The sequence below is a fragment of the Lactuca serriola genome, chromosome 9 (assembly GCF_051521515.1).
Source record: "Lactuca serriola cultivar US96UC23 chromosome 9, Lser_US96UC23_V15, whole genome shotgun sequence".
Lineage (NCBI taxonomy): Eukaryota > Viridiplantae > Streptophyta > Magnoliopsida > Asterales > Asteraceae > Lactuca > Lactuca serriola.
Genome location: NC_136416.1, coordinates 65,813,641 through 65,835,266, shown reverse-complemented (window position 1 = coordinate 65,835,266; position 21,626 = coordinate 65,813,641). Strand labels below are relative to the sequence as shown.

Below are 21,626 nucleotides of genomic sequence, written 5' to 3'. Positions count from 1 at the left end.
CATGAAACCGTAGATTTCGATATTCGTCTACTGTTTCGCAAAATCGTCTATTGTTTCGTATTTTGTATAATTTTTTTTTTGTTTTTCATTTTTAGGATACAAAACCGTAGGTTTTTTAAAACCTACAGTTTCCCTAACCGTAGCTACGGTTTTGGGTGAAAAAATACGTTTTTTTTTTAATCTACTGTTTTGGGGGTTTTAACTACAAAAAAAAGGGAAACCTACGGTTTTGTATCCTAAAAATGAAAAAAAAAATTATACAAAACACGAAACAGTAGACGATTTGGTGAAACATTAGTCAACCTATAGTTGACTACTCTTTTGTGGGCTATTTTTGGCTAAGTGATTTTTTTGGCTATTTTTTGATAAGTAATTAAGAATTTTTGTTAGATTTGTATTTTCTCCTAATATTTTATGGTTTTATATATATATATATATATATATATATATATATATATATATATATATATATATATATATATATATATATATATATATATATATATATATATATATATATATATATATAGACAAAATTGCAAAAATGGTCCCTGTGGTTTGCATTTTTTCAGGAAAAAAGTCCAAACCACGAGTTTTTTGGTTTTGTGGTCCTTTTGGACTGGTTTGTTTGTGAGAATGGTCCCTATACTTAACACCAGTTAAATTCCATCCGTTAACCCCCTCATGTGCCTTGCACGTGAGGGTATTTCTGTCTTTTTACTTATAGGGACCATTTTTGCATATGGAAAAATAAAACATCCTTTATATATCGTTTTCTTTTCTTTTCCCAGCTTCTTCCCCAACAAATCTTCTTCCCCAACGTTCTTAACTGTTCTTCCCCAACGACTATTATCTTCCATTTCTCATTTCCTGACTTGCAATCGAACAATGGTGGTTTGTTTTTGTGGAAAGCTTGCTTTGGTGAAAACGTCTTGGACACCACTGAATCCCGGCAGGAGGTTTTATGCTTGCCCTACTAAGGATTCTGTTTGTGGGTTTATCGGGTGGGTTGACCCACCTATTTGTGCTAGGAGTAAAACCATCATACCTGGTCTTCTAAGAAACATAAATACATTGGAGGAAAGATGTAATGGGCTGGTAAGAAGTATCAACATGTTACAGGAACAGTGCAATGGACTTTTGAGCAGGAACAACATGTTGGAGGCAAGGTGTGATGCATTGAAGGATGAAGGTTTCAAGCTGAAGATGTATTTATGTGCAAGTTGGTTTATGTTTGTGATTGTTATCTTTAGTACTTGGTCTATGTAAGGGATAGGGTTAGGCAAATATGGGGATTTTTGTTGATCAAGTGATGCAGGGTAAAAATGGTATAATTTTGTTGTAATTTGACTTCATCATGTTTGTAATGAATTCCAAAATGTGTATCAGTTGTGTTCAAAATGTGTATCAGTTGTCAGATATAAGCACATAAATAGAACCAAAATGTAACAAAAGTACATTACCAAAATACATGTCATAAATTTACCAAAATGAACATTCCATTAACCACATGAGTGGAACCAAAAACCATTACCAAGTTAAGCATACAAGTGTCTGTGCACCATACATAACCACATCATCAAACCATAACTAAAGTTTTCAAAAACAAACAGTTTTTAACAACAAGAAACTAAATAGTCATTGCACCACAACAAATAACCACAATCACTTCTTAGATTGATTCCCTCCTTGCCCTTTACAGGTCCTAGAGTTGTGTCCTTTATTCTTGCATTTGCTACAAGTAACACTAACACGTTTCCTTGATAGCTTCTGCACTCCATCATTTCTTGGCCCTTGGGAATTTTCTCCTTGCATCTCATTGACTCCATCACCTGCACTTGCCTTCTGCCTTTTGCTTAACCTTTCACCCTCACTTTGTCTTCTTTTTTTCTTAGGCCTTCCCACCTGAGTGTGATGTGGAGGAGGGATTAGCTTTGTTGGACAATTACTTTTAGGCCACATGGGTCTCCCTTTAATTGGTTCCACCTTAAATGAATAAGCTTTTTGCCATGTCTCTAGCCAATACACCTTGTGTACCCACTTGTAAATGTCAAGCTCGGCCTCAGGGTCTTTGCTCATTTCATTCAGAGTTGCAATTGCATGCCTGCAAGGTATTCCCATTAATTCCCACTTTCTGCAAGTACAGGTTTGGTTCCTAACATCCACCACATGTTGATCTTGCAATGCTGCAGTGACTTGATACTTGTTTGCCCCATTCCACCTAGCAATATATTGTGAAGCACCTTTTTTCCTTGCATCTAGGATGTCTGTTGCTGTAGGTGTTAGTGGACCTTTAGCCTTCTTCATTGCCTTCATGACATTGCATATCCTCTTCATTAGATACTCCCTAATGAACTCTAAACATGAAATTACAGGTTTGTCCCTGCCTTTCTCTATCTTCCCATTAAACACTTCACACATGTTTGAAATCAACACATCAGAAACAGCTCTTCCTGCACATTACAATAACATACAATTAATGCTGATAAATAACTGAAACACATAATCTTTACCATATGCAAACATATACAATTACCTGAGAAATGACTCCTTGCCCAATGTACAGGAGGAATTTGCTTCAACCATTGACATGCCTCCTTATCATACTCACTAAACTCTTTCATCAAATGTTCAAACTCAGGAATGGTGGTTGCTGATGCACACCTCCATAAATGGTCCCTGTACTCAGTTTGCCCCCACTTCTTTCTCATATTGTCATGAATATGTCTAATACAATACCTATGCTCAGCATTGGGAAACAATTGATCAACTGCAATTTGTAATCCCTACATGACTCAACATACAATAATTAGAATTAATTTCTTGGTAAAAAAACACAATCTAAATGATCAATTGATGAGTTTTAATTTACCTTTTGCCTGTCACTTATGAAAGTATAGTTTGAGTTGCTCCCAAGCTCCAAGTCATCCCCAAGGTTTTCTAAAAACCACTTCCAGCTAGCTGTGTTTTCAGACTCAACAATTGCATAGGCTAAGGGATAAATTCCATTGTTGGAATCTAGACCAACTGCTGTAAGAACCTGACCAGGGAATGGGCCTTTCATGAAGGCACCATCCAAACCTACTAAGTCTCTAAGACATGCTTTGAAACCTTTTTTCAGTGGACCCAAGCATACATAAATCCTTCTAAACTGCCTTGTTGGGGATGCAGGGTTGCCATTAGGACACACATCTATTTTGACTGTTGTGTCTGGGTTTGTAGCTTGAAGTTCAAGAGCATAGTCCCTCAACAACTCAAACTGTTTTGTGTAGTCCCCAGTTACATGCTTTCTTGCCATATCTTTTGCCCTAAACACCTTATCCATTGAAATACCCACCTGGTAGGTCTTTTGAAAGTGATCTTGTATGGCTCTCAAAGGAATCTTCGGATCTGCCTCAACTTGATCTATGATTTTCTTGCAGATTAAAGAAGCAGTACAAGCTCTGAGTTTTCTTGTTTGTAAGCATGTATGAGTTTGGTTTAAGGTCCTTATAAACCAATCAGATTCGGGGTTTGACCTAGATGCATGTATATACCAACCACATGTTTCTTTTTGTGTCTTTACTTCTTTGCCCTTGCTTTTTGAAGTGGTAGGTTTAGTCCCCACTTGACCTTTATTGATGACAGGTACAACTCCTCTGCACTGTGCCCTAAGCCTTTGACTGTCATTTTTTTTAAAGAATAGATTCCTTCTTGTTTCTAGTGCGTGCACATCAATTAACTCCTTTAATTCTTTTTTACTTTTAAACTTTTGCCCCACTGAGAATGACTGTATATGTACTGACCCAAGGCTGCACCTTTTTTCTTTTCCCAAATTTCTTATGAGAGCTCTTCTTTCTCTGTCTTGGTCTGATCCTTCATCCAATGATTCGAACTCCTCATTGTTGATCACTTCCATATCTTCAGGTTCATGACCATCATTAATACATGCTCCTTCAACATCACTTTCAACATTTAGAAAGAAGTCTGCCATGTCCACATCAACATCTTCTATATTGTTCTCCTCATCCATTATGTCATCCACTTTATCTTCATTTTCTGATTGTTTCCCATCATGATCATCACCTTCATCCTTTTCATACTCTTCATCACTCTCTTCAGATTCAACATCCCCTTCATACTCTTCAACATACTCATCACTTCCATTTAAATTTTCCATAAGGTTGTCAAAAAGTTCATTATATTGTTCATCATCATTAATGGGTGGGGTGTTGTAGCATCCATCAATATGGTCATTATCATGAACCCCAATCATCTCATCCCCTACATTAGCAATATTTGAAGTAAATGGATTGTAGCATCCTTCAACAACAGTTGCAGCCTCATGAACCTCCTTAACACCCTCATTAGTGTTTTCCTTCTCTTTTAAATCATCGATATCCTCTAAATTAAGCCTCTTGCTACAAGAACCTTCCTCTCTTTTTGAATTCCCAACTCTACCCCTTCTATACTCTGGAGAGAATGCATCAGTTTTACTCCCAAAAAGAATCAAAGACATGTACTCACCAATTGGTTCATCATTGACATGGTTCATATTTCTCAATGGAGATTCTACATGAACTTCAGCCTCATATTTAGCCCCTTGATCATCATTTTCTGGTAATTCCTCAATGACAACTTTACCCTTTGCATTTGGAGACATGAAGTATGTGAGTAGATTTGTCTTCCCATGTTCTGTGTACACTTCAATCAACTTGTTATTTTGAATAAATTTAGAAAGATTGATAACATCCTGATCATTCCCTAAAGCTCTAAGACCAAATTGAAAGTCACCATTGGGTATCCTGAAATGGTAGTATATCACTGGGGATTCAACACTCAATTCAATCATCCGTGGGTCTGGGTAACCTAGGTCAAGCATTATGGCATCAAGTTCATGTACAGAAAACTCATCTATGTCCACATAATCAACATAACGCACTTCACCTCCAGTATACTTTATGTCAGGTAACTTAGTAAACTTCCCACCATGATGAAGCTTAATACTAAACCATGTGGGTGCACCCGCTACAAGTCAAAATTGTACATGATAACAAAGTCAAAATTTGGCGGATTTTAGTATAAATCAAGGGTAAAATGAAAAATAGGAATGTTTAAGAAAACAGAGCAACTTACCATATAAGGATGATACGTCGACAACTTCATTTTTTGGTCTGATCTGCCACATTACGTACACCATTTCGACTTTATGACCTTGTCTCCTTTTGCTTCGATTAGGTTCTTTCGATAACGACTTTTTTTTTGCAGGTTTAATGGAGCAGAAGGAAGAAGGAGGGAGGTGGGGAGTTGACGGGTGTTTGGGATTGTAAATGAGGGATAAAAGGTAGAAGGAACTGTTGACACTGTAAGTAAAAAGACAGAAATACCCTCACGTGCAAGGCACATGAGGGGGTTAACGGATGGAATTTAACTGGTGTTAAGTATAGGGACCATTCTCACAAACAAACCAGTCCAAAAGGACCACAAAACCAAAAAACTCGTGGTTTGGACTTTTTTCCTGAAAAAATGCAAACCACAGGGACCATTTTTGCAATTTTGTCTATATATATATATATACTTCAAATACTGTTATTTTTAGAAAATATAATGTATTTTTAAGAAAATGACACATTATATGAGGCGACTTTTTATATCATTTAAGATAGAAAATGATAACTTAGGGCTTGTTGGATTTACCTTTTATTGGGTCTAATAAGAGGTTACCCTCTTACTCTACTCGGTAAGAGTGCTTGATACCCACAAACTTTACCCTCTTACCTGGTCCAAAGCCTCTTACTGAGTCCAACCAAAAAACTAGCTGACTGGAACATAATAAACGTATTTTCTTCTAGTTCAGTATAAGTGTATGCTTGTTGATTCGATGAAGCAGGTGCAATTGCTTGTTCGATTAGTGTCTAATTAGTGTTTAAAGCACATCAATTAATATGAATCCTGAATTTCTGGTCTGGTATCTAATTTGTGTCAAGACCTTATGTAGTTTTCTTGGTGTTTTTGATGGTCAACGATTCTTCTCTTGTTGTATTAATCTTGATTTTTTTCTACAAGAAAACGTTGATGTTGAGGATGGAAGGAGTCGCACATTTGTTTATTGGATTTTATTGGCAGATGGCTACTTCTTTTGTCTGGAAGACATGGCTATTTATTGTGCATAAGATGTGATGTTGATTTTGTGGATATGGTTTATTCTAAAAAAAGCTCAAATCACTTGTGTTCATTTTAGCAAGATAAAGGTAGATCCGTTCTTTTGAGTTGTATGTTTGATTTCAATAGAAATGGATAATAAACATGGTGAATTGGATACAATCTCAAAGTACAATGCCAAAATTGGATACAATTTTCAAAGTTCATTGTCCTTGATGGTTGGTTTCATTTATGTAAAAAATATAAATTGTGTCGTTTGAGTTGCAAATAGAACAGAAGGCTAAAATGGTCGTTTTTATCATTTAACATAACCAGTCAAACGTATAATCAAACAACATAGTTTCAGTCAGATGTGGATTCAGTCAGAATTCAGATCCAGACAGGCCTCTGAGGTCTGTTAGACCTAATTCAATCAATAACTATCAAATAACCCTTTAGTTATTTTTTTTTAAAAATATAACTTTTGAAAAGCTTAATTGAAAAATGTTTTTATAATAGTTTTTTGCTTAAAAAAAGTTTATAGAAGGCTGATGTGGTAAAAGTAATTAGTTTTTGTGTTGTTAACCACGTGGGTTGCCCTAGATTTTCATATATCATCTAGTTTAGAAGATAAAAATTAACTTTTTAACTAAAAGCTATATTTTTTTTAATCTAAAAGTCGGTCTTTATCCAACAACTTTAAAATGCTAATACAACCAATAAAGAGAGTCATGAGTCTAATTTTTTTGCATTATTTACACAAAAATAACATTATAAGTATATTTTTGTATAAAAAGAGAACATTATAAGCAAAAAATGATGTATATAATAATTCTATCTTAGCTTATTATAATTTTTCTTACATAAAAATAGAACAATATAAGATTTTTTTGCTTTGACTATTTTTAATAATTCCTTACATTATTAATTAAACAAATTATACTGACAATTTTTTTATAACAACATGGTAAAATTATAATATGATAATGTTTTAATCAAATTAAATTATAAGTTCATACTTAGTTTCGGCGATGATTATATAACGTCCTAAACAAAATTTTCATTAAATAAAATATTCCAAATTTAAGACAAAATTTTAGAATTGGTGTTTGTGGTTTACAAAAATTAGCACTTTAAGGAAAACTATGCAAAACATCACTCCATTGGTCCATAATACTTCAAGTTGTTGCATGATTAATCCTTAACACCGGTAAAATATGTAACATTCCGACTCTCAGGTATAAGATTAAATTAATTTATATTCATTTTGACAGGGCAACTCAACGAGTTGGAGGCCCCAACTCGTTGAGTAGAAATTGAGATTGCCGCACGGGTTTTAGAGTCAACTCGACGAGTTGGAGGACCCAACTCGACGAGTAGGAGCTGAGTGAGAAAATTCTAATTTTCAGGGTTTGCACCATATTTAAAGGACCTTAAGTCCTTTACACCGCCTCCCTCATCACCTTATCACCCTGAGAGAAATCCTAATCAATCTATCATCCACTGTGAGAGAGAGTGAGGCTAAGAGTGTGTATTTTGGTACATTCTTTGAAGGAGCTTGAGGAGTAAGAGGCTTGGAACAAGAAGGAGTCCTTGGATCCGAAATTCTTTCAGTGTCAACAGCCATTTGGAGGTAAAAAGCCACTATCTTGATCACGTGAGTGCTAGTTCTCTCCATTAGAGAGTTTATGGTCATTTTATCATTTCCTTGAGTCATTATTGACTTTGAGCATGTTGTAAAGATGAGAGATCTGGACAATACTAGGTCCCTTAAGCCCAAAGATTCAAGCTTTATCAAGCTTTGACCAACTTCCAGGGGCGGAACACGGTCGTTATAATTAGGGGGGCCGAAATCAGTACTTATAAAAATAAAAGTCTTTGATGGCCTTTTCGGATTTTGACTAGGATTGACATGTTTTTCTTTAAAAAAGTTATCAATTGTGGGCTGTTTTTTTTCATATAACTATCAATTAATAAATAATAAATATTCTCTTTAAAAATAATAATAATAAAATAAACTAAAAATCAATAAATAAATAAAGTATAGCACTATAGCATATAATTATATTTTTATAAAAGTTAATGAAATTTTTTTAATAATTATATCAAGTTTAAATATTTAATATATTTTAATCTTAACTACTCCATAATTCCATTATAAACTAATACATAATATATTTCTTTTAGTGTTTTCATGTGTAAATTTTCATCGTACACTAATAAATATATTTTACTTTTAACGTTTTTATATTGCTTTTAATATTGAAATTCAAAAACAATAAGTAATATCGGTAAATTAAAGTAAATGTTATCAATAATGAAAATATAAAATAAGACCTATAGACTTTTTACAGTGTAGCATGTACTAGATATCAATATTCACACTCCATCAGGCACATCATTTATTGTTTACATTTTTCAGACATCATTATCTTCTTATCTCATATAGTGAAAGAAAGATTGAGAAAAAAAGAGAAAAAAATGAAAAGAAACATTGTAAAAGCAAGGGTAAAATACCTGTAGTATAGATTACTCTTAAGAATAAGAGATCTAAAACTATTGGAGGGAAAGGCGGAGAGCGGCAGCCGGCAGAAAGCACATCCAGCCGGCAGAACGCACATCGGAGAAGCGAGAGTCCAGACCGGTGAGATTCATAAGTTTCCGGTGAGATTTGGACGTTTTCTGGCTTCGAAAGTTTCTGGGTCTTAATGTTTTTCTTAAACGCAAATCTTGATTTTAGAATTATGTATATTGGATTACAATTTTTTAATTTCTAGAAAGTTGAAGGATTGTTTCCTAGTTTAATTAGTTACGATTTCTTTTGATTTTATCAGAGATTTCCGGATGTTTGTTTAACTTGCTTTTTAATTCAGATTCTTGGTTTGGTTGATAAGTAAATTGTATAACTTATAGTACATGTAAAAGCTTAAAGTTGGAGGGCCTAATTAGCACATTTTTGTGATCATTGGATCGTTCAATATAAAAACGATATATCTAGGTATTAGAAACTTTAAAACCGGGGAGGCCATGACCCCCCCCCCCCCCCCCCCCCCCCCGGCCCCCTCTTACGGTCCGCCACTGCCAACTTCCATGCCTTAAACCCTTTGTTGAGCTTTGTGTTGGCAAACTTAGCCCTATATGCCATGCATGGACGTAAAGCTTGCAGCTTTACATGGTATTTCAACCTTAGAAGACTAGATCTAGTGTTTGGGGCCTTAGTCTTGCTTAAAAGTGTTTGAATGAGTAATTGAGCTGAAGGAACTCGGCGAGTTGGTTAGGGTTTTCCCCGATAGTCTGGACGCATTACAAACTCAACGAGTTGGTGAGACAACTCGGCGAGTTAAGTTGGATTTTCCCGATATTTCAAAGAAACGAAGGAACTCGATGAGTCGCATAGATACACTTGACGAGTTGGGTCAACATGGATTGTTGACTTGAGAGTTGACTTCTGTTGACTTGTAGGGTTTGGTCAAGTTATGGACTTAGGAGACCATGGAGGGGTAAAAATGGCCTTTCACCCTTTCCGAGAGTTAGTAAAGGAATAGTTTAACATCCGTGGAGTTGTTATTATAAATTTTTAATTAGAAATGATTATGATATATATAGGCGGAGCCTAGGCCTACTGTTGAGTACGAGACATACTTGCTTACTTACGAGGTGAGTCTTCTCACTATACTTACCTGAGTGGTAATATTGTATAACCGGAGGGTCATATTTGAGTTATTGACCGGAGGGTATTATGTGATTATACTGAGTTATGTGATATCATGCATTTTTGTCTTTGTGATTAATGTTGTATATTATTTTGTGCCTTATTGATTTAGGACGGAGGATCCAAACCGAGTTGTGAGACCAGAGGGTCCTCACTGAGATACCGGACTAGAGGGTCCAACCCGAGTTGTGAGACCGGAGGGTCTTCATTGAGACACATGACCGGAGGGTCCTTATCGAGATATAGCCATGAGAGACTAATTATTTGTGTGTGGTATTTTGGGGAACTCACTAAGCTTTGTGCTTACAGTGTTGTGTGAAATGTGTTTCAAGTACCTCTCAGGATAGCGGGAAGGCGTCGACGTGATTGTACACACCAACTTGAGATTATGTTTTGAGGATTTTGGGATATTGTCAAACATTTTGTTGTCTTGTGTTTTGAACAACTTATAAATTTGGGTTTGAGAAATGTGAAACTGTGTTTTGTGTAGTTTTAAAAATGAAAAAAATTATTTGAAAATTTAGAGAGTTACAAAATGTTAAGGATTATATGACATCCTAAACAAAATTTTCATTAATCCTTAACATTGGTAAAATCCTTAACGTCACGTCGTACTTAGTTTCAACCTGGATTACATGACATCTTAAACAAAATTTTCATTAAATAAAATAAAAGGTTACATTTTCAACACACCATAACAAATAATATAAGCTATATAATCTTCAAATTTAAGATAAAATTTTAGAATTGAACCTGTAGTTTTGCAAAAAGTAACACTTTAAGGACAACTATGGAAAACGTCACACCATTGGTCGATATGATTTCAAGTTGTTGCGTGATTAATCCTTAACACTTGCAAAATGTTTGGTTTACCCTTCTAAAATTCCTTTTTCATTATATATATATATATATATATATATATGGTACATACAAAGATAAACCTTAACTAATAAATCTTATCTATACAACATTTGAATATTTGAATAATACGTTGCTATCTAATCTACTTATGTTTACATTCCCTCTCAATCGTAACTGTTTCAAGGTTTAGATTATATTTTAATCTTTCCAACATGTTTCGAGTGGCTGGCTTAGTAAACCCATCAGCAACTTGATCTCCATAAGAAATGAACCTGACATCTAGTGCACCCATAGCTACCTTCTCTCGGACAAAATGGAAATCAACCTTTATGCTTGGTTCGTGCATGATATACAGGAATGGCCGTCAAGTATGTTGCTCCTAAATTATCACACCATAACACTGGTTCTCTTGGCTGTCGAACTCCCAATTCTTTAAGAAAGTATTGTATCCAAGTTGCCTTAACTATTCTGTTTGCCAAAGCTTTGTACTCGGCCTCTATGCTAGATCGTGATACTATTGGCTGTTTACGAGAGCTCCATGAGGTCAAGTTTGGACCTAGAAATATAACATACTCTCCAGTAGACCTGTGATTATCTAGACATCCTGCCCAGTCTTCATCTGTGAACACACTTAATTACGTGGAGTTTAATTGTCTATTTCTTAACCCGGTAGATACAGTCCCTTTAACATATCTCAAAATTCTTTTAACGTCTTCCCAATGTAGATCGGTAGGTTTGGAAAGGTATTGGCATACCTTGTTTACTGCAAACGAGATGTCAGGTCGAGTTAGCGTGAGATACTGTAAACCCCAACCATGTTTCTATATTTGAACACATCTTCTTCAGCAAGTGGTCTTCCATAGTTACTAGCTAGTTTTCCCGTTACAATCATAGGGGTTGAAACTGTTTTACAATTCTCCATGTGGGAACGATGTAGTAAATCAATGGCATATTTGTGTTGAAGCAATGTGATTCCCCCTGAATTATGAATAAATTCAATCCATATAAAATAATTCAAACGCCCGAGATCTTTAAGTGGAAAGGAGGAAGACAACGCACATACAAGCTTATCTACCACCTTTTCAGATGAACCGACTATGATTATATCGTCGACATCTACCAACATGTAAATAATAACTCCACAATGATTGAAGTGAAATAATGAGGTATCGACGTTGGAGGATTGAAAGCCAAGATAGTGTAGTTTTTCACTGAGACGGGAGAACCAGGCACGGGGCGATTGTTTAAGATTGTAGATCGCCTTTTGAAGGTTACACACATAATGGGGTCTATTGGAATCTTCAAAACCATGGGAGTTGACTCATGTATACGTCTTCATGTAGGAGACCATGAAGAAACACATTGTTGATGTCGATTTAGCAAAGATGCCACTTGCGAGAAACAACCAGAGACATAATTAGCCTTACCATTGCGGCTTTTACAACGGGACTAAATGTTTCTTGATTGTCAATGCCATACTGTTGAGTGACACTAAATGGTCTGGGAACAAGAACCCATATGTTGTTTGCATGAAGAGCATCATATTCTGTTTTCATTGCTTCGTACCAAGTTGGATCAGACAGAGCTCACTTATGAGAAGTGGGAGTAGTGAAAAATGCCCTCCTGTTTGGATTGTACAGAATAGTGCCATCATTATACTGTTTAGGAAATGCTTTGCCCAGTTGACCATGAGTAACAACACCTAAGGGAGCAGCTGTTGGGATCGGATTAGTAACCAGAGCTGCTGGTGATAACTGCGCAAGAGAAACCCGTTCAGGAGAGACCGGTTCAAGTGAGGTTGCTAGTTTTTCTGGTAGATTTGGGGCACCTTGTGTCACATTTGGCTATGTTGGAACGGTGTTTTCATTGATTTGAAAGCCTTGGATTGACAGTAATGGAGTTGTAGTTGCATTGTAATTATTAGTAGACAACATAGATAAATCATGGTTAGTCATATGATCATTTAAAATAGTTGGTTCAGACTTAGGAAACGACACAACACTTGAGTTTGGGAGTAAAAAAGTTGTATTAGATGAATCAACAAATGGAAAAAATGATTCATCGAAAACAACATCACGAGAGATGTAGACGGGACCGGTGCTTCTATCCAAACACTTGTAGCCTTTGTACATTGAGTTGTAACCAAGAAACATGCAAAGTTTTGATCTAAGTTCGAGTTTCCGCGTGTTATATTTGCGTAAACTCGGCTAGCATGCACACCTAAAGTTTCGAAGAAATGAGTAGCTAGGAGTGATTTTGAGCAATAGGGTAATGGGTGCAAGATTGTTTGTGACAGGACTGGGTAATCGATTTATCATATAGCAGGAAGTCAAGAATGCTTCATCCCAAAAACGCAAGGGAAGGGAAGAGTGGGCTAAAAGAGCTAGACCTGTTTCGATGACATGTCGATGTTTTCTCTCGGTTATACCATTTTGCTGAGACGTGTGTGGGCAAGGCACACGATACGAGATACCTGTTCTTTTAAAATATTGATGGAGTTTGTGGTATTCACCTTCCCAATCGGATTGTATAACACAAATTTTAGCATTTAAAAGTATTTCAACATGATTTTGAAAATTATAGAAAATTTGCTCAACATCATATTTTCTTTTAATGAGATATATCCAGGTATAAAGACTATAATCATCGAAAAAGCTCACATAATATTTAAAACCACAGCTAGAAACTTGAGCAGGTCCCCAAACATTTGTGTGGACCAACTCAAGTGGAAAAGAAGTAACACGAACATAATTATCGTACAAGAGTTGATGACTCTTCCCTTTTTGACACACATCAAAAACAGAAAAATTACTATCAAAAGAACATCCTAGATTATTAGACCTCAAAATATACTTGACTACTACTGAAGACGGATGACCAAGCTGTCGGTGCCACTAGGAGGATGAGACATGAACACTAGATGAAGCAAGGTGAGGTGTTGAAGATTGCTTGAACGACACCGGATAGAGACCACTCTTGCTTTTACCGACTAGAAGGATTTTCTCGTTAGATTGTCCTTAACAAAGAAAGCATATGTGTGAAATTCAATAAAAACATCGTTATCATAAGCAAGCTTGTAAGTAGGAAGAAGATGTTGGTTTATATTTGGGACATGTAAAACATTTTTTAGAACAAGGGGTTTTCCTAAACCGGATTTTTAGAATGACCAATATGAGAAATGTTCAAACATGTGCCATTTGCAACATGTACTTGATCCTTACCATTGTAACATTCTTGGACGGAAAGCCAATCTAGATCACTGGTGAGATGATTCGTAGCCCCAATGTCAATGTACCAATTTGGATCTCCATTGTAAGGACTTGTAATGAAACTATTACCCCCACGATAATCATCAGCTTGATAAGCGTGATTAAACCTATTTCGACAATTGAGTACAATGTGACCGGGTACGAAACAGACTTGACATCTTGGGCCACCATTGCTCCTACCTCGGCTATGTCCACGACCTTTGTTAGATCCTGATCCACGGTAATATGACCGCTGGTTATTGTTGGAGTAGTGATTGGAGTTATTTGAGTTTCGTCGCGGTTGATTTGAACCTTGGTGAGTCACACTATTTGCTGAAGAGGTGAACTCAATCATGTTATTAGTAGCAAAGGCCTGCACTTCATGAGCTATTATATAGGAGTAAAACTCAAGTAAAGTTACCTTATGTTGATCACTAAGGACTGTGATGGCAGTGAATAGATCTCCTTGACGTGGTCCTAGGCCGGCTAGTATATATCCAATAACCTCCTCATCAGTCATGGTATGGCCAATGTTTTCCATTGTGTCAGCAAGTGTCGTCATTTTTTTGATAATATTCAGATGCACTCAAGTCTCCTTTCCTGGTTGTTAATAGTTGAGTGTGTATCTGTATAGAGTTACCTCTATGTTGTGCTGAAAACATAGTGTGGAGAGCAGTCCATAGTTGACTTGAAGTATTTGTCTATCGGGTGAGTTGAGCCGACGCTTCTTCTGTCATGGAAGACATAAGGCCTCCAGTAATTTCTTGATCTTGTACCATCCACGAGTTATATACAAGATTGTCTGTTTCCTGTACTTCAGTGCCAACCCCCGTTGTTACTTTGGCAGGCAGAGATTTAATTAAACCATTAAGATAACCAAATAACTGGACACCCTTAAGGATGGGCACCACTTGTGCTTTCCAAAGCAAGAAGTTCGTTTGGGTTAGCTTACATGTGATACCTATGGCGATCTTGGAGGAATTGATGTTTGGAGCAGAAGTAGACATGGCGAGACTGGAAAAGGAAACCAACGGCCGGAGATGAAATGAAGAGAGGTAGAAACAAGAGCCCGAGGATAGCTCTGATACCAAGATAGAATATGTATTTGACACACAATAACTCGTAGGTTCCATATGAAATTTTGTAAACCCTGAGTATCAATTCTAAAATTTTGTCCAAATTTAAAGGCCATGTAAATATTAAAAAAAATGTTGTCATAAGTGTTGCATCCTTACAGTATTTGACAAAATAAAAATCAAATAAACAAAAGAAATGATGGAATGTTTATACTTAAATTTGTAAAGCAAATGATTAATGTGTATCAAAACATATCTTATATCGAAAATAAAGATAAAGATATGTAATTGTTGATATTATAAAAATGAATGATAAAATGTTATAAGAAAACTTGAAAAGCAAAACAATTTATCTAATATTGTTGGTTGTATAAAATGGTTGTTGCAAGTGAGCTATTTAAAATGAAAAGAGACACAGTTTTGTAAAAATATGGGTTTTTGGGGGTCAGGTTTTTACTGGCTTTTAAGATGTTTGACCGTTCCGGTTAAATGTGTTTTTTGTAGACCGGTCGTTTTTGACTGGTGTGATAAACGAACATTTAACAAAACCATGTGTTTTTATATTCTATATTCGCTATTAAGCGTAGTTACCGCGACTTTTTCGATTGAACTCGATTGATGCAAAGGAGAGTTGAAGTAAATATAGTAACTTTTGCTGAAGTAAATGAAGGTAGTTATACTAAAGTTGTCTAAGATAAATAAGATCCATTATGTAGATGCTATTATAGTATTATGGATAGGGTCGGCCCAAATGATGGGTAACCCGAACGATTGTCCAGGGCTCATGTCTCTAGGGGGCTTAAAATTTCTTGGTTATGTAGTGTGTGTGTGTGTGTATATATATATATATATATATATATATATATATATAAATTATTAGTTAAATGATTTTTAGGGCCTAAAGTTGGTTCAAACTCAAATTAGCCCAAAAGATAAACAACTTGGTTCTTGTTATTGTTAATTGAATACATCTATAGTGAAGAATAAATAATATTTTTTTGGATCTTTATTATATTTGTCTTTGAAAAGTCTTTTTTTCTTTTTCGCACCAGCCCATATATATTTGTACCGGGCCTTATTATGAATTTAATAAAACATTATTTTCTATAGTCAAACGGGAAAAATATACAATTATTATTAGGGGTGAAATTGGTACGGTACCAATTCGTTTTTCTCTAAACCATGTACCGTACCAACTATAATTAGTATAAAAAAATTGCTACCGGTACCGTACCAAGTATACTTGGTACCAATTTCTTTGGCTACCAACAAGTTTGGTTGGTACAAATTGATAATGGTATATACCAACTTCTTTTAATTTTCTATTATAAGATTTAAAAATAAGCAAAGACATCGGGATTTTGATGTGTAGTATATAAATTAGTTACGTAGTTCTTTTAGTTCACAAAAAAATTCTACTGAAGTAACGCTAAAGTAACGTTTTAATATTGTGCTTTAATGTGTTAATAACTATTGACTAATACGACCAAATCTCTATACTAATAAAAGAGTAGTCCTTTTGCCAAGTGTCATAATATTAGAACTCCTAATTAATATGATGCCACTTGTCATTCTATTAATTCTTTATTTTAAATTCATTAAACCTCCTAATTAATATGATGTTATTTGTCAATATATTTATTCTTTATTTTAAATTTAAATTTTAAATTTTATATTATTGTTTTCATTAGTTCACAAATAAAAAGAGTCCAATATATATGATAAATTAATTCCACATATTTATTTGAATTAATAATTATAATTTTACATAACTAATAAAAAAAATCTCTTAATTAATAATGTATTTAAAATTTTATACAAAATAATGCATTAATAATTTTGAAATTTTTACTATGAATATTTAATTAATTTCATAACCGTGGTTTCCACGGGTTATAAACTAGTGACTAATATAATGTTATTAAAACTGTAAACATTAAATACAATTAATAGTTGAAATATATATATATATATATATATATATATATATATATATATATCAAATGAATTGGTTGGTACGGTATTACCATCGTATTCTAATTTTTATACCATTACCATACCGATATTGATCAATTGGTACGGTACTACCAACCAAACATGTTGGCTACCAAATATATTGGCTACCAAGTTTGTTGGTTCGGTTGGTAACATGTTGGTTGGTTTTCCATAGTACAATTTTTCCAGCCCTAATTATTATATCAAAACTTTGAGTCGGATAAAATGTGCATGTCGTTGGTCAAAGTCAAACTGATGGCTAACGTTGAAAAACTAGTTTTGTCAATATGATTGAAGTAAATGCTTAAGTTTTCTTTTTAGTATACTAATAATTTTCTTGATATTTATTTGGAAGTCTCGATCTTAAGAGGGTGTTTGAGATTGCTTTAAAAATAATTTTTTGACTTTTAACTGTTCTTAAAAATAAAAAAATTCAAAAGATGTTTGGTAATTAGAAAAAAAATTTCAAAATAACTTTTTGTCAAGAAGAAAAAAAAGAGTTTTTTAAAAGTCATGAAATTGTATCTTTTTGTAACTTTGACATTTTAAAAGGAAAAAAACATTCAAAAGTTAAGAAATATCATCCACACATTTTTTTAAAAACAAACATTTAACTTTTACTTCTTAAAAGAACTTTTATAAAAAGAACTTTTGGGTTTGATACTAGTTGTCGTGTTGTAGTAGGGTCTTTCTGTTTGGTCATTCTATTTTATAAATGAATTTTAACTATTGTTTCGCAGAGGCGGGACCAAGGGGTTCCAGAGGTGGAATATGCTACTTCTTAAATTTCCAGGCGTAAGGTAATTTTCTTGCGATGTTTTCCGGTGTAGAGTTAATTTTCCGACATGTTACCCCCAAAAATCATGTGTGCTATACCTTGTCCTGGTTCCGCCATTGTTATTGATAAAAGTTAGGTACACTTGCATTTGTGGGTAGATAAATAATTAAATAGACAATGTCGTACTACCGACTAACTCCAATTTATATTGTCGAATGAAAACGTATTATATTTGACCTAACTCATATTTAGTAAACGTCTATAAAAATAAACTCAAAAATGTACACGTTGAAATGTAACTAAACTCGAATTTATGCCGTTATGTACATAAAATAAAAATAAGTAAGATTTTTTTTAAGTTAATAAATGTAAGTTCAAATAATCAAAAACATATTGTGTGTGTGTGATACATATGATTCGTACATAAAAATAAACACGAAAACATAAAAAAATTACATCGAAACATAGACAAACTCAAATTTATACCGACACGTAGGGTTGTAAATGAACTAAACGAACACAAACAAAAGTTGTTCATGTTCGTTCGTTTTAAGTTAGTCGAACAAACAAACAAACATGAACGGATAAACGAACAGGTTTTCTTGCCCATGTTCGTTCGTTTAACAAATTACATTGTTAATCTTTGTTCGTTTATGTACGTGAACATGTTAAACGAACGTAAACAAGCATAGATAAACAAACATATATATATATATATATATATATATATATATATATATATATATATATATATATATATATATATATATATATGAACATAAACAAACATGTAATATAGTAATGTAATCAAACCAAATTGAACATATATGAGCAAACTCAAACGAAAACATAAACGAACGTTTATGAACATAATTGAACAAACAAAACTATTGTTCATGTTCGTTCATTTAACTAAACAAACGAGAATTTATATTTATGTTCGATCGTTTACAAAATAAACAAACATAAACAAACTTTCCACCGAACGGTTCACGAACAGTTCGTTGAACGTTCAATTATTTTACAACCCTACCGACATGTACATAAAAAAACCAAGTAATTTTTTTTATAAAATAAAGGAACGAAAGTTCTATATTTACTTCGAAACATTGATTATTTCAAATTTATACTGACACATATATAAAATAAGCACGTAGTAAATTAGTTTTTTTTTATGTTAACGAACAAAATTTATTAAGGAAATCCAGATTAAATATATTACGAGGGTAAACATGAAAGTTTAGAAAGCGGAGAAAGAGAAAGTGATATTTATAAAGTTCAAAGCTAAAGAGTCAAAGTGACATTTCATAAAATTGAAGAATGGTAATTGTTGGGGGATGAGATAAACACTAATGTTTAGAAAGTCAAATGGGTGAAAGTGATACTTTATAAAATTTAAAGCCAAAGGTGGTCAAAGTAAGATTTTACAAAGTCAAATGGTAGTAACCGTAGAAAAATCAGATTATATATACTATGGGATAAACAAATGAAAGTTTAGAAAATAAAAAGGGTGGAAATAATATTTTAAAAAGTTCAAAGTTGAGGATGAAAATGATATTTTACAAAGTAAAATGGTGTAAAATGTCTTTTTACAAAGCAGAGAAACGAAAAGAATAGGTATAAACATTTACCTACATTGCTAAATGATGTATACTAAATATTTAGATTTTTTTATGGTAGTAATAATTATAATAATAGCAAATAACAAAAAATAATATCTAAGAGACGAAGATGTACTGTTTTCCATTTAGACCTTAGTTACATGTTGCTTAGGTTTTTTTTTTTTAAAGGATTACGCACGCACACATTTTTGATAATTTGATACTCTTTAGATATGTTTGGTTTAAAACGTTTATAGGATCAAAGCCTATAAGTCTATAACCAATTTTCACACGGATAAGAAGAGTTGGTCCGGCCAGTATATGTTAAAAAATAGCTTGATTCTAGTGGGTCAATAAGTCCTGCTGGTAAAAACAAACAATTATGGTAATGGTCGCCTTTTTTTTTAATCTTCTCTTTCGAAACCGTGTTACTATCATATAAAATAATAATGCCCGAAATATCAAAGTTGGTGAACATTAGTCATGTTCTTGATGTTGAAGTTGACTGTATGCATGGATCAAGTCAAATAAATAAACCCATCACATGATTCTGTTATTAAAAAACTGATACAGGAAAAAAAAAACAATAACTTAGCACTGAAAGTTACATAATCAAACTAAAGAAAAATCAAAAGCATGTGGTAATAAGATAACTTTTTGCATAAGTATATTGTACATCATACCATAATATGACATATAATCCTGACTAATCAAAATTGAGAGAGGGAGATGAAATCTTAAATATGAATTGATCTTCGATCACGATCTTGGTTGTCTGCTCTAATGTTCATAATCTGTGAGACAACAATCTTGGAAAGCTCACTAATGGCAGCTTGATAATCATCCGTTTCCCTTGGCACTGACCATACTTCTGATTGTGAGCTGCTCAAACCACTATACTCACTTGCTGCAACCCTCGTCTTCTTTGTTGTAAGCACCACCTTCTCCAAATTTGCTTGTGTTAATGCCCTTGGCGGCTTGGCCCCTAAATTATTATAAAAAATCTCAATTAACATCAACAAAACACGTATTCAATGCAATATAATTAGACAAAATGACAAATAAAATAACCACATTATACAACCAAAGCATCGAACTCAATCTCGGACGTTGATGAAATTATGTGGTTAGACCGTATAATTTAGTATTAACCTGACTTAAATAAAGGTAAAAGAATGAATACTAACATTTGTTTTTTTGCCTTTCTTCTCATCATCTAGAAGATCTCTTGTTGATGATTTTATATCAGTAATATTATTTAAGTGTAATGCTGCGGAGTGCACATTTGTTTGATTTTGTCATTGTTGAACGTGTACTGCTATTTAGCCCCTAAACTGACGAGGGTGCGGAGGCAGTGCCCTTGGGAGCAGGGTCCAAGGGACAGAACCTTTGGTTGGGGTCGATTTATAGACACCCGGTTTCAGAGATCCGTATTTTCTATAAATACATCCGGTTTTGTGATCATTTATAGACTCGGTTTTATGTTAGTTTGTGACAGCTAATATGACAGTTTTTGGAGAGGAAGTTGTTTTCTTGTACCAACCATATGACAGTTTTAAAATAGGAAGTTAGTTTTTGTTATATGACTAATTTCGGATTCATTTTTGGGTACAAATTTTATAACATAATCTTCATTCTCCATTCTAAAAAAACCAGTGAGTTTCATCCGATTAGAAATTTTGAGTGTACCCTTGAAATGTTTTAATATGAAAGTGTTTCACAACTCTCACTGATCCAAATATACCTATACCCGATTTTCTAACATCCCTTATGGGAAAATAGGTTGCTTGTTTGTAGAGCTCTAGAAGATCTGAACTAGTGTATCCTTCACACAATGAAGCTATGGAGTCAAGGTTAATTTGTACTAATTTTGAGTAAATTCCTTTGGCTGTAACCTTGCATTTAGTTTTGTTGAAGTCCTACACATCACAACAGCAAAATACCTTTCCGACAAGGGAAATCGTCATCAACGAAAATTAAAATTTAAAAATCAACCAAAAAATTAATTTTCCTTTCAAAAAATATCAATTGATCGATAATTATATACAACAATATTAGTTGAAATCTATTCCACGACGACGGCGCCAAAAAATTGATGTGTAAAAGATAGTCTATAAACTTGAGATAACTTAAAAACTATTCCATCTGATAATGACGCCAAAAACTTATGACATAAAAGATATAGACTTGAAAATATAAATCTATTTTTATATTTATAATTCCTAACAAACCAAA

The 21,626-nt window shown here is 33.9% G+C and overlaps 2 protein-coding genes across 2 annotated transcripts; both read right to left on the bottom strand.

Moving 5' to 3' along the window:
* Positions 1-1,665: 1,665 nt before the first annotated feature.
* Positions 1,666-12,249, bottom strand: LOC145075777 (uncharacterized). The gene is made up of 7 exons (XM_079021895.1): positions 12,121-12,249; positions 11,606-11,671; positions 5,758-5,894; positions 5,116-5,342; positions 2,873-5,007; positions 2,537-2,786; positions 1,666-2,453 (listed from the first exon to the last, which is right to left on the bottom strand). Exons 1-7 carry the CDS (start codon positions 12,247-12,249, stop codon positions 1,666-1,668), a joined length of 3,732 nt encoding a protein of 1,243 aa, XP_078878021.1.
* Positions 12,250-13,837: 1,588 nt separating this feature from the next.
* LOC145075776 (uncharacterized) lies at positions 13,838-14,503 on the bottom strand. Its single transcript, XM_079021894.1, has one exon. It carries the CDS (start codon positions 14,501-14,503, stop codon positions 13,838-13,840), a length of 666 nt encoding a protein of 221 aa, XP_078878020.1.
* Between the last annotated feature and the right edge of the window lie 7,123 nt (positions 14,504-21,626).